Below are 14,544 nucleotides of genomic sequence, written 5' to 3'. Positions count from 1 at the left end.
AAAGGTTTGGAAATTACCAGCATAAAGATCACTGAAGTCATGGGAACGAATGACATGACCAGGGAAAAGCTGCAGAATGAAAAAAGAAGAGAACATAATACATTTAAGAAATAAGCAGAACAAGAGGAATCCGTAAAGGAATCTAGTAATTAGAAGAGTTGAGAAGACAACTGGGGGTCAAGTCAAAACGGCTGTCAAGATTAAAAAAAAGAAAGAAAACATTTCAACAGGGATGAAGTAGTTAACATGATCAAATAGTTGTAAAATAAAGTGAGACAGATTGAGAAGTGTCCGTCAGTTTTAGCAACAAGAGAGCCACTGATGAACTAGGCAAAAGCAATTCTAGTAGAATGGTAAAGGACTGCAGTGGGTTGAAGAGAGGTGGGGAAGTGGGACTGGTACATGTGGATAATTCTCTTTTTTAGAAGTATTTGATTTTTTTTTGCGGTACGCGGGCCTCTCACTGTTGTGGCCTCTCCCGTTGCGGAGCACAGGCTCCGGACGCGCAGGCTCAGCGGCCATGGCTCACGGGCCCAGCCGCTCCACGGCATGTGGGATCTTCCCGGACCGGGGCACGAACCCGTGTCCCCTGCATCGGCAGGCGGACTCTCAACCACTGCGCCACCAGGGAAGTCCCTGGATAATTCTCTTTTTAAAGGAAAGAAGAGCTAAGGTTTAGCTGGAGAGGGACCGTGAGGAAAGGTGTTTAGAAAAACCTGATCATAATTAAATGTTAATAGGAGAGAAGGAGAAAAGAGAGAAAAAGGTAGGAGACAAAAGATAACTTGAGAGAATTATTTTCTCCTAGAGAGATAGGAGTAGTTGGGATTCATAGCCAAAACAGAAGAAATAGTTATAACAGGAAGAGAGATCTCCTCCCCAATACCAGAGAGAAAGAACAGATTGATGAGAATGGAGTCAAACCTGTAGATTTCAAAACAGGAATTTATGATGGCCTTTAGGTGAAACAGGAGATGCTGAGAGTGAAGGGTAAAGGTGGCATGAACGGAAGTTCTAGAAGACTGGGGAAGTTCTGAAACAGCTGCTGGGAAGAAGTAAAGAGAAGGGTATCCTGGGGAACTGCCGAGCAGTACTGAGGCTGAAGAGTTAAATTTACAGGTGTGGGATCTTCTCTAGCAACATTCAGTAACCAGGATATAAACACTAAAAAAAACAAGCAGCATCACTGATCCAAGATTTGGAGTTTGTCAGGCGAGTGGAATGTAAGGAAAGAGAGCCAAAGATACTGGCAATAGAGTGGCTGAAGTGACGGGCAATGGAATCTAAGCTACACTGACTCCAAACCACATAGGAAAGTAAGTGACAACAGAAGAGGGAAAATGGATAGGAAGAAGGCAGAGGAATCGGGAGGCTGAGGAAAGCAGGCTTTTACGAATGAGAGAAGTAGGTCAGCAAGTGGGAGGTTTGATTTTTAAGATTTCACAGGTAGAATACTTTCTGGTGATAACCAGGGCCACCATAGGGTGGTCTAAGTGGGAGGCTGTACAGGAGTCACCTCGAGATAGACTAGCATATTTGATGGGCTACTTGCCCAAACACTGGAGTCATCTAGAATGATGGCAGAATTTAAAATGGAGAGAAAGTTTATAAACCAGAAGCTTATAGTACAAGTGACCTGGAGATCAGTGAGAAAACAGACAGATGGTATATGTTCCAAAGGAGTAAGAGACTTCTATTTCTTTGACAGAATAATTTGTACCAGACTTGCCTTCCTGCCATAAACAACTATAAAACTGAACAAAACATGTGCAGCAACTGCTTTTAGGCACTGGATAACAGGCAATATACAGCAACAGAATCTTTAAGAGAAGGGAAGCACACAAGTGAGTTCCACATTGATCCCAGTTCTTTGACTGGGGACAACTGTCCAAGTGCAGCATGGAATAGAAAAGGTTACAGAAGATATTGTGAAGATCTGGGATTTCGGAATTGGGGAATAAAGCACCAAGTAATAAGAAGGTGAAGACAGATGATTAAAGATGCTTACGTATTATAGACAGTGACCAAGTAAGTGCAAAAGCTGTGAGACAAAGGCTGCACCACCCAACTACATGAAACCGCCTGGTCTCCAGGCTTCCAGAGCAATTCTATACTTGAGAAACATCCACTAAATACCGATTATTAAATGCTCTCACTCAGCACTTAAAACATAAACATGATTACTATTCACTCAAAAAACTTGCTATGGCTTAATGTTGCCTGCAGGATGAAACACAAACCCCTTAAACCTTTATGGTCCCTTTCAAGCTGACTCCAACCCACCTTTCTACTCTTATTTCTTCTCATTCCTTTATACAAAGCTTCACTCCAACCAATACCATAATTGACATCAAGTTTTAAAGAAACATTAAGTCTGGAAACTAACTCAATAGGTTATACAGGTATTCACAGAGGAAATTATGAAATTCATGTCCATAGCCACTTACTGAAAATCATTTTGAGCCGGAGAGATATGACTCAGAATTCAGAATTTTTAGGATTCTTGAACAGTTTTATAGCATGTATTTCATAAATAACATAATGTAATATGTTAATGAGGTATGATACAGTACTCCATAATCAGATATTAATATTTCTGCAGCAAAACATATAAACAATAAATAAATAAATAAGTCAGAAATAAATACTATAAATAGTCTCAAGTCTATTGAGGTCAGCTTTTGTTATTAAATGCCAAACTTATGGGAAAAGTTACTTCTTCAGAGTTTTTTGGATCTCAGAATTACAGATTAGGAATTGTAGACCTGTGCTTAGACTGAATGACAATAAACACTACATGCAATATGTATACTGCTATAACTAGGTCAAGCAATAACTAAGGCATTATTTAAGAAGGAAATCTATAGCATTAAATGCATTAATCCTGTTGTTCTCAACGAAGGGTGATCGCACTGCCCAGGGGACACATGGCAGTATATGGAGACATTTTGATAGTCACAACTGCAGGGAGAGGGAGAAGGGGACTGTGGTACTTACATCACATGACTAGAGGCCAGGGCTCTGCTAAATATTTTACAGCGTACAGGACAGCCCCCCACAGCAAAGAATTATCTGACCCAAATTATCAACAGTGTTGAGGCTGAGAAACCTCGCATTAATCAGAGACAAAGAAATGCTGAAAACCATCAAGCTAAGCATTCAGAAGGATGGGGGGAAAAATGCAAATCCAAACACATTAAAAGGAAGGAAACACTAAAGAGAAGAACAGAAATCAATAATGTGGACAATAATGATAAGACAAAAAAGAAAATTAAGCTGGTTCTTTGGAAAAACTAATAAAATAAGCAAACCTCTAACTGGATACTACTGAAAGTTTTAGGGCACCAATAATTACTCTAAAAACCGATAATTAAGAGAAAAGTGTAAGTATTTAACCCATTTTTCCAATTTGAGATGTACTTCATTGTAACTAAATACACCTAATGGAGGATGGAGTAAAGCAATTTTACACACACACACACGAATTTTTTTTTTAATTATTATTTATGTATTTATCTATTTTTGGCTGTGTTGGGTCTTTGTTTCTGTGCAAGGGCTTTCTCCAGTTGCGGCAAGCGGGGGCCACTCTTCATCGCGGTGCGCGGGCCTCTCACTATCGCGGCCTCTCTTGTTGCGGAGCACGGGCTCCAGACGCACAGGCTCAGTAGTTGTGGCTCACGGGCCTAGTTGCTCCACGGCATGTGGGATCTTCCCAGGCCAGGGCTCGAACCCGTGTCCCCTGCATTAGCAGGCAGATTCTCAACCACTGCACCACCAGGGAAGCCCCACACAAGCATTTAAACTAAAAACTACAGAAGGAATGGAAGAATACAAAATCATCATGTTGCATCCTATAATGAAGTAACTGATTCAGGGAGTAAATGAACGGTGAAACCAAAGAGAAAGTTTGTTGGGCAGTTGTCACCACCTGAATACACAAAGTGAGGCAACTCCATCTAACGTGGAGTTATCCTCTGATGTGATGTAATAGGATGTACACAGCATCAGTGAAGTACTCTTGCACCAAATAAATAAAAACAAATCTAAATCTAATTGAGCCTATAAATCTAATTCCCTGTCTACAAAAAATATAAAGGTGCAGGTGAGAGTAAAAACAGAAGACACCACAAGGAAACTATCAGCAAAACCCAAGGTGTGAACAAATGGCTCAGTTTCTTCAACAACTCAATAGCAAGGAGGAAAAAAAGAGCGGGTGAGGAGGAATGTTCTAGATTTGGGTTGACAAACTATGGCTTATGGATAGCCCTCAAGCTAAGAAAGATTTTCACATTTTTAAAGGGCTCTTTTAAAAAATAACATGGGGGCCTTCCCTAGTGGCGCAGTGGTTAAGAATCCGCCCACTAACGCAGGGGACACGGGTTCGAGCCCTGGTCCGGGAAGATTCCACATGCCATGGAGCAACTAACCGTGAGCCACAACTACTGAAGCCCGCGCTCTAGAGCCTGTGCTCTGCAACAAGAGAAGCCACCGCAGTGAGAAGGCCACACACCACAATGAAGAGTAGCCCACTCTCGCTGCAACTAGAGAAACCCCATGCACAGCAATGAAGACCCAACACAGCCAAAAATAAATAAATAAGTTTTAAAAATAATAATATGGGACAGAGACCTGATGTAGCCCGCAAAGCCGAAAATATTTATTCTCTGACACTTTACGGAAAAAGTTTGCCAACTCCTGTTCTAGATTATAAGACATTTACAAAAGTTTAAGAAATGCATCAACTACATACAATGAGTGGACCTAGCTTAGATTCTGATTAGAACAAATGCACTACAAATTTTTTTTTATAATTTTTTTTTATTTTTATTTATTTTTGGCTGTGTTGGGTCTTTGTTGCTACGTGGGCTTTCTCAAGTTGCGGCAAGCGGGGGCTACTCTTCATTGCGGTGCGCGGGCTTCTCATTGCGGTGGCTTCTCTTGTTGTGGAGCACGGGCTCTAGGTGCGCGGGCTCCAGTAGTTGTGGCTCGTGGGCTCTATAACGCGGCTCAGTAGTTGTGGCGCATGGGCTTAGCTGCTCTGCAGCATGTGGAATCTTCCCGGACCAGGGCTTAAACCCGTGTCCCCTGCACTGGCAGGCGGATTTTTAACCACTGCGCCACCAGGGAAGCCCCTACAAATTTTTATATAATTAGGAAAATTTGATTATGGACTGGTTATTAGAAGACATTAAGAATTATTGTTAATTTTGTAAGGTTATGGTTTTGTGTAGAATAATTTACTTTTTAAGGGAGGAAGGTTAGACTTTTTTAAAACATTGATGGTTACTGAAGCTGAGTGATGGGTGCTTAGAGGTTCCTTGCACTCTCTTTTTTCTATATATGCTTGGAAATTTTCAAAACCAAAAGTTAAAAAGACAAGGTTTTAGCAAGACAGATGAGGGAATAAAAAAAAAAAAAAGATACAAATATACAATACAGAATGAAAAAGAAATAATTATAGCTATAACTGAAATGAAGAGTAAGACTATAAAAACTATATGTATGCTCATAAATTAGATAACCTATATGACATAAATTTTTAGAAAAAGACAAAAATGCCAAAACTTAGGAAGTGAAGAACTTGAATAGACCAAGTATCATTAGAGGAATTAAAATATAATCAGAGACCTGACTATAAAAAAAAAGACCCCTGGCCCAAATGGTTTTACCAAACTTTCATAAAACAGATAATCTCTACTTTATACAGACTGCTTTCAGGGGGAAAAAAAATGAGAAAAAGCTGCTAATTTTAAAGGATTAATATAATTTTAACTCCCCAACCTGATAAAGATAATATAAGCAAATCATTAGGTCTATTTTACTTATGAATATAGATATGAAGTACTAAGTAAAATATTAGTTAACTAAAACTAGCAGTATATCATAAAATAAAGAATAATACCATAAGAAAGGCATATTTTTTAAACAGTTCAATATCTTTAAATCTACACCATCATGAACTAAAGGAGAAAAAAAAAATCAAAACAATGAGGCCTCTTGACCTAACTACTAGTTTACAGGGAACACAGAGGGAAAAGAACATGCCCCAAAACAGTACAGGGATGCAATCAGCAAAAGCCAGACTGTGGAAAACTCTACAGAACAAATGGCCAGTTTCCTCAACAAATAAATTACAAGGTTAAAAAAAGGGACGGGGGAGGGAAGGCAACATTCAGATTAAAAGATCATATTTGTATCTTATTTAATTAACTATGAAAAGCTGTTTATGAGTAAGATTCATTACGGATGCAGTAATGGATAGACAGACACACAATAAAGCATATAAAAATACAGTAAAATGTTTGAAAGCAAACTTATGGTGACCAAAGGGGAAACACGGACGGAGGGATAACTCAGGAGCTTGGGATGAACATACACACAGTACTGTATATAAGATAGATAACCAACAAGGACCTACTGTATAGCACAGGGAACTCTACTCAATATTCTGTGATAACCTATATGAGAAAAGGATCTAAAAAAGAATGAATATATGTATATGTATAACTGAATCACTTTGCTGTACACCTGAAACTAGCACAACACTGTGAATCAACTATGCTCCAATAAAAAAATATGTAAAATGTTAATGTAAAATCGAGGCAAAACATAATTGGTCATTTACCGTAAATTTCAACATTGCTATATGTTTAAAACTGTTCATCATAAAATGTTGGAGGGTAAAGCTCTAACAAATTCAGGGAAATCTGAACACTGAATAGATATTTAAGGATGCTAAGAAATTAGTTTTTTTGTAATGTGAAATGGTATTGTGGTTACGTAGAAAAAAAGCTCCCATCTATTAGAGATACATACTGAAATGTTTAATGTTTGCTGATAAAATATATCATGTGGGATTTCCTTCAAAATAATTGGGGGAGGGGGTGATACTGGACTTTAAGCTGATCATTTTTGAAGCTGGGTGATAGGTATTTACAGGTTTCATTGTACTATTCTATTTTTATTTTGTGTTTTAAGTTTTCCATAATAAAGTTTTTAAATGAAAAAAAGCTATTAAAAGGACATCAGAGCAGATCTGAATGAATGGAGAAAGATTATGTTCATGGATGAAACCATTAAATACAGTTAACTCATCAATTCTATTGATAGAATATTTAATTGACAAATTAAATAAAAACTGTGCAAATTCTTTGCCCTCCTCACATCAAAAGCAGGAGCCTAATTTCTTTCCCCTTGAATAGAGTCTGGCCTTAATAACTTACTCCTAACCAAAAGAATGTGGCAGAAGTGAAGCTCCCTAACTGCCTAACTTCCAAGGATAGGTCATAAAAAAGATACAGCTTCCACCAGAAACTCTTTCTCAGGATACTCACCCTTGTAACCCAGCACCAGGTTGGGAAAAAAGCCACACGTGAAGGCCATATGTACATGTTCCGGCCTACAACCCAGCTGTATATAAAAACACACTACAAAACTATAATACTGTCATTAAAAAAAATTTTGGTACTGTTGTAGAAAGAGAAAAATAGACAAAAGAAACAGAACATAACAGTGAAAGACCCACTTAGTTTGGAAACAAAAACATTGTAGAGTCTGACTGTCTGGGTTCTAATCCTGGCTATGACACAATGCAAATTACTTAATCTCTCTGACTCTTGCTTGGGCCTCTATAATATGGGGTAATAATAATAACACCTAACTCATAGGGTTGTTATGATGATTAAATAAGTTCATAAAAGTACTTGGAAAAGCCTGTCTTAATACTAAGTTAAGGGACTTCCCTGGTGGCAGTGTGGTTAAGAATCCACGTGTCAGTGCAGGGGACATGGGTTGGAGCCCTGGTCTGGGAAGATCCCACATGCCACGGAGCAACATAAGGCCATGAGCCACAACTACTGAGCCTGCGCTCTAGAGCCCATGAGGCACAACTATTGAGCCCAGGTACCACAACTACTGAAGCCCATGTGCCTAGAGCCCGTGCTCTGCAACAAGAGAAGCCATTGCAATGAGAAGCCCACACACCACAATGAAGAGTAGCCCCAGCTCACCGAAACCAGAGAAAGCCTGCGCACAGCAACAAAGACCCAACGCAGCCAAAAGAATAAACAAATAAATAATTTTTTTTAAATACTAAGTTAAGTGTATATAAGCCAGTTGTGGTAATCTGAAAAGTAATAAAGAAAATAATACTAAAACACATTAAGCAGGCTCCATATATAGAAGAAGGCTATATGTACAGAAAAAAATCGCAATTTATAAAATAAAATTGCGAACCGCAGGTAACAGTGACTAGAATGTTAACAACAGTAGTCAACTCTGAATGGTAAATTTATGAGTGATTTTTAACGTCGTCTTTATATTTCTATTTTCTGACTTCTTTACAGTTTATATGAGTCAATGTTATTTAGAAAGTTATCAATAATAAGTATTTTTTCTTAACAATGTCTTTTTAATGTAATTTTAAAAGTCTGGGCTTCTAAATCAGAACGATCTACATTAGAATCCCATTTTGCTACTATCTATGAGCCTGAGAAAGTTATTGAACAACTCTAGGCTTCAGTTTGCTTATTTGTAAAATGGGGCTAATCAAGGAGCTGCAAATTAAAACTACAATGAGCTACCACTATACACTCACTAAAATGGCTAAACTAAACCTATAAACCATATCAGACAGAACTGTAAAACATTTTTGGCAAGAGTAAAATTGGTATAACCACTTTGGAAAACTGTCTGGCAGTATCTACTTAAGTTAAACAAATGTATATGCTATGATTAAGCATTTTCATTTATGGGTATATAAACCCAAAAGAAATAAGTACATATGTCTATCAAAAGAAATACATATTAGAATATTCACAGAAGCATTATTCATAATAGCCAAAGACTGTAAACAATTCGAATGCCTTTCAAAAGAATGGACAAAGTGTGGCATAGTCTCAATGGAATACGACACAATAACAAAAAAGAATAACTACTGATATATGCAACAATATGGATAAATCTCAAAAGGAGAGTTGAGAAAAAGGAACCAGATACAAGACCATATGATTCCATTAATATGAAGTTCAAAAACAAAACTGATACATGACAAGGAGAAGGTTATTGACAAGGGAGCCTACTAAGTTGCTAAAAATGTTTTACATCTTGATCTGAGTGGTGGTTACATGGGGAGCTATATTTTAAAATTCACAGAACTATACAATTACGTATGTGTTATACACTTTTCTGTAAGTTATATCTCATAAAAACAGTCACTGAGGCTAGTAACAGTACCTACTTCACAGTGTTGTGAGGATAAATAAGACAAAAATAACTGCTAACATTTAATAAAAGCACATGTGCTGAGCACCATTCTAAGCACTTTCCATGTGTTAACCCACTTAACTCATCAAAGTAACCGTATAATGTAGGTACTAGTATTATGCCCATTTTACAGATTACGGGACTGGGACAGATAAAAATTAGATTACTTATCCAAAGTCATATAACTAGTTAAAGGAGGAGTCAGAATAAAATTCTTACAATCAAGCTTCAGATTCAAAACTTTCAACCACATCAATAAATTGCCTCAATAATAAATGAAGGGGACCTCCCTGGTGGCAAAGTGGATAAGACTGCATGCTCCCAATGCAGGGGGCCCAGGTTCAATCCCTGGTCAGGGAACTAGATCCCACATGCATGCCGCAACAAAGGAACTGGCGAGCTGCAACTAAGGAGCCCACCTGCCACAACTAAGACCTAGCGCAGCCAAAAATAAATAAATATATTTTTTAAAAACCTCAATTACAGTTAAACGCTAGGAAAAAATCTATACAAATAATAATAATAATAAATGAAAGCTCTTAACACAATACCTGAGCCAAACAAAGTACTCACAAAATGTTATCTATTATAACTATTACCATTATTATTAGGATTAACTTAAAATGTTCCTAATTATAATACTCAAATATTCAATCCTATGACTGGCCAACAAATCTATATATAATTGTATCTATGCTCTTAATTTATCCCAACAATACTGCAAAGGTGATATCATAATTTGAAATATATAAAGTATGTTACTCTACTCTTCCCATAAATCAGTTACAATGGTCCAAAGGTTATATCCATTTATCTTTCCACAGATAAGATTCATAATTTTAATGCATATTGAAAGAAAATTTTATATGCTAAATAACACCTTGAGAGTTCTTTAGGAGTTAAAGTTTCAAGACAACTAGAGAAAAAATTAATTTCAAAAAGAGTATTAGTCCGGGACTTCCCTGGTGGTGCAGTGGTTAAGAATCTGCCTGCCAATGCAGGGGACACGGGTTCGAACCCTGCTCCAGGAAGATCCCACATGCTGCAGAGCAACTAAGCCCGTGCGCCACAACTACTGAAACCTGCACACTCTAGGGCCCACCTGCTGCAACTACTGAGCCCACACGCTGCAACTACTGAAGCCCACGTGCCTAGAGCCCGAGCTCCGCAACAAGAGAAACCACCGCAATGAGAAGACTGCACACTGCAACTAAGAGCAGCCCCTGCTCACCGCAACTAGAGAAAGCCTGTGCAGCAACGAAGACCCAACACAGCCAAAAAAAAAAAAAAAAAGAGTATTAGTCTAAGTTTAACCATACTAACCAGGGGAGTTTTTGTTTGGTTGGGTTTTTTTGTGTGGTTTTTGTTGTTGTTTTGTTGTTTTGTGTGTGTGTGTGGGTTTTGTGGGTTTTTTTGGAGGGGTTTTTTTTTGGCTCTACCAGGTGGCTTGTGGTATTTTTTTTTAACTTTTTATTTTATATTGGGGTATAGTTGATTAACAATGTTGTGATAGTTTCAGGTGTACAGCAAAGTGATTCAGTTATACATATACATGTATCCACTCTTTTTCATATTCTTTCCCCATTTAGGTTGTTACATAGTACTGAGCAGAGTTCCTGTGCTATACAGAAGGTCCCTGTTGGTTATCCATTTTAAATGTTGCAGTGGATCTTAATTCCCCGACCAAGGATCGAACCCAGGCCCCCAGCAGTGGAAGCACGGAGTCCTAACCACTGGACTGCCAGGGAATTCCCAACCAGGGGAGATTTTAAACTGAAAATTTCTTTTAAAGTTATTTCTAAAACTTAACTGGTGAAATGCCTGTACAGAAATCATTTGTTGAACATATGTACAAAGCATATCTTCTCATTTTTTTCTAGTTCCATAGTTATGCCCCCAATGTTTTCTGCATTATATACACATACATATATATTTTTAAATTTCTGAATAGATGTGCCATGTATGCGAAAACAATTTCATTCATAAATCCAACCACTCAGAGATAACACTTATGTGTTATTTCCTTCTTTCTTTGCATAACACAAATACAGGGTACAGAGATCAGATGTTATACAGACCTGACGCTATCCTATGACTCCTTAACAACATAGAACACTGGATGCTATGATTAAGTTGGAAATCTAGTTAAACCTGCTCCTACATAGTTGCCCTACTTTAGAGACCTAAACTGACCCGACTCCCAAAGAAGACAAGTAAGAATCCCTGGACAAAACTTAATAATCGTATAAAGTTTACATGTTTTTCAGACTAAACCTGTTAATCTGGCTTGAAATACCTTCCAGATGACAAAGCAAGTAAGTACTTAATATTTTCCACTCTCTTAAGGATTCCACTTCTTCCATACTCTTACAATCAAACATCTTGCCATGACAATCAAAGTACATTTTCCAGTAATATCAATCGCTGTTTAAACCTAATATTATATAAACTCAGAGTTAACTAACAAGAAAGCAAAGAGGCCAGGGAAGAAACCCAACTTCAACACAGTCACAGGAAACGGTTATCTTAGAGCAAAATTAAACTACCAAATTTCTTGTGAATGCTTCCCCGTTCCTATCCTTGGGGATTAACTACTTCCAGATAAAGAGTAAGGATGGCTGCACGCTCGAAACATCAGAGGAAACAGCATGCAGATGCTGTCGCTGACAACTGTCTCAGATTTCTTTCCACCGAATGCAAATCTGAAGAATTCTAAAGGAACATTTCTCCACTACTTCCTATATCATCGCTACCGTTTCTAGAAAATCTACCAGTTTATTTCAGGGGCAGAACCTTCCGTTTTCAAAATGTCAATTAAATTTACCAATTTTACTTTTCAGTCTTCCCTTTAAAACTATTCTAGAGATGATGGTACTATTTTGCTTTCTGACTTGGGTTCAGAAAATCTTTACGACCTTGCGCTGTAATCAACAACACTGCGGGAAAAGCCGTGATCGACTGTGATCTATATTGTGGGTGGGCGTGCGCGCGCGCGGTGAGAGCTAGGGGAGTGCGTCTAAACCTGCGACTGCGACAGGACCTTGCACCCTCCTCTATCAGCTGACCGTAACGCCCGGACAGATTTCATTCCGAAAAGCATCGTTGATGGAGGCCCAGGTTTTAAAAAATGGGTGAAAACAAGGGACGAATGGGGTCCCGGTGGCTGAGGAGGCGAGGCCTTGGGAGAGGGGGTACTCGAGCCCAACCCCGCCCGCACTTCCGGGCTCCGGCGCCCAGCCCGGCTTCCCCGAGCCGCTCTCCCCTGAGGCCCCGCAGGCGGCCCCACGTCCCGCAGCTGCGCAGCCCGGCGTTCTCCGCGCAGCGATGCAACGCGGCCTGCGTCCGCAGTTTCGGAGGAGAGCTACCATCTGCCCCCCGCCCGGCTGGCTCGGCGCCGCCGCGTTACCTGTTGAGGAGCAGGGAGGCGGCGCTGAGGCAGAGCAGCAGGAAGCAGAACATCGGGTACTGGCGACAGATCTCGCGTCCTACGTCCAGCCGCAGACGCTGCTTCAGCTTCTCTCCTAACGTCCGCACCCAGGGCGCCATCTCCGTCGGCGTGGCTGAAGCTGCACTACAGACTGAGGCTGAGGTCGAGGCGACCCCCCATCAACCTCCCGCGTCTCCGCCCCCGGGCCGGGCAGCGGACCCAGACCGCCGGCGACCGGCGAACGGTCCGCCGGCTGCAGCTGCCCAAAGCCCCGCCCACGGGCTCCGCCGCGCGTGCGCGACCGCGCCCCCATCCGCCTGGGGTTCAGCCGTACGACGTGTCCGCCGTCACCCCGCGCAAGGCCTGTCGGTCCCGCTGCTCAGCACCCGGGTAGGAGCCACGCGCCGGCCTCCGGTGGAGGGCCCCGTTCCCCAGCTACCGGCCCTTTTCGGAAATCGGGGGGAAGCTGCAGCACCCAGTAACCGCCTGTATTGCGGAGGAAAAACAGAAGGTTGTGCCCGAGCACAGGAGAAACTGCAGCCGCCCGCAGCCGTCGGGCCCTGCCTGCGGGACTCCCTGAGCTCGCGGGCCGCTGGGGACTGTAGTCTTTGTGACGCGCCCCCCAGCACTCTCCACGCCTCCACTCCGTAAGCTCAGCTCTACGTGGGGACAGGTCCAAGGTTTGCATGACGCCCAAATGGGAGGAGGGGGGACACCTCTCAGTCCTTATTTTGCACGGGCCGCGCGTGGGTGAGTAAAACAACCCTGGAACACGGAAGAGTCCAACCCACCGGGACGCTAGCCCTGCGAGAAAGCATCTTTTACGTGCTCACGGGCGAGGCAGACCTCAGTTCACTACAGCCCCGCGGGCCTAACCAGAACCCAGGTGTTTGGGTGAGGCAGCTTGAAAGGTTAGGTTGCATACCTCTTGTAGAGTGTCCTGCGGCTTTCGCTTTAGTAAGGCATCACATTTCTAAATTTTAATTTCCGTATTCTCCGCTGCTTTGACAGATGCAGGAAGACAGTATCGTAATAATAAGTAAAATTTACTTAGGCGGCGCGCTAAGCACTTTCATTTAACCTTCACACATTCACCTCCGGATAGAGGTACTCTGGTTTTTCCTATTTTACAGCTAGATTACTGACATTACTGAGGGGGAGAGGAACTTGCTCAGAATCATACTGCTAGCGAACCCGGGGTTGGAAGCCATTCTAACCCCAGAACCGGTTCTCATGCTGTATGTCTTTTCTCTTTCTTAGTATCTTACCCTCCAAAGTGCGGAGACAGACAGACAGGTTCAGAAATGATTTTCTAAAAACATAAAAACCATGGTGTATGGACAGTTTAATGACTATTTTCCCATGTTATTATTCCGAATACATGGATCATCTTTATGCATTACTTTCCTTCAGAATGTACCATCCTTTATTAATGCCATTTAATTTCACTGATATTATGAGTATTCCCACCCTTGATCACAAATTATACACATTTCTAATAACTTCTTTAGGATCAACATCAGTACAATTGCTGGATCAAAGAGTAAGAACATGATACATACTGTCAAAGTTCTTCCTAGAATGGTTAGCCAGTTCCACAGTGGTATAAAAGTATCAATTTCACTGATCCTCATCGTTAGGTATTGTTTAAACTAACATCGCAAATATATTGTAGGATTACTCTGTAACAACATCGTTGGAAAGCTTAGGGCTTTTTTTTTTTTTTTTGAGGTACATAAACGTTTGTTTCACTTTTTCTTTTTTTTTTTTTTAGTGTCTTTGAACTACGTATAACCCCTCGTTTATATGAACATTCTAGGGCTAAACTGAAGTATAAATAAAAGGTGTATGTT

The 14,544-nt window shown here is 40.6% G+C and overlaps 1 protein-coding gene across 8 annotated transcripts in view; it reads right to left on the bottom strand.

Moving 5' to 3' along the window:
• SNX14 (sorting nexin 14) overlaps positions 1-12,936 on the bottom strand; it is a 69,086-nt gene extending 56,150 nt beyond the window's left edge. For all 8 annotated transcript variants that reach the window (XM_027091198.1, XM_027091228.1, XM_027091233.1 and 5 more), the window contains exon 1: positions 12,671-12,936. In XM_027091198.1, coding sequence (XP_026946999.1) covers positions 12,671-12,810 — 140 coding nt within the window. In that variant the 5' untranslated portion in view covers positions 12,811-12,936. The remainder of the gene's footprint in view (positions 1-12,670) is intronic.
• Between the last annotated feature and the right edge of the window lie 1,608 nt (positions 12,937-14,544).

This window comes from Aethalodelphis obliquidens, unplaced genomic scaffold (assembly GCF_003676395.1).
Source record: "Aethalodelphis obliquidens isolate GAN/ISIS:26980383/991018 unplaced genomic scaffold, ASM367639v1 scaffold3, whole genome shotgun sequence".
In the NCBI taxonomy this organism is placed as follows: Eukaryota; Metazoa; Chordata; class Mammalia; order Artiodactyla; family Delphinidae; genus Aethalodelphis; species Aethalodelphis obliquidens.
The sequence above is the reverse complement of the archived record's forward strand: the minus strand, read 5'-3'. Positions and strand labels throughout refer to the sequence as shown.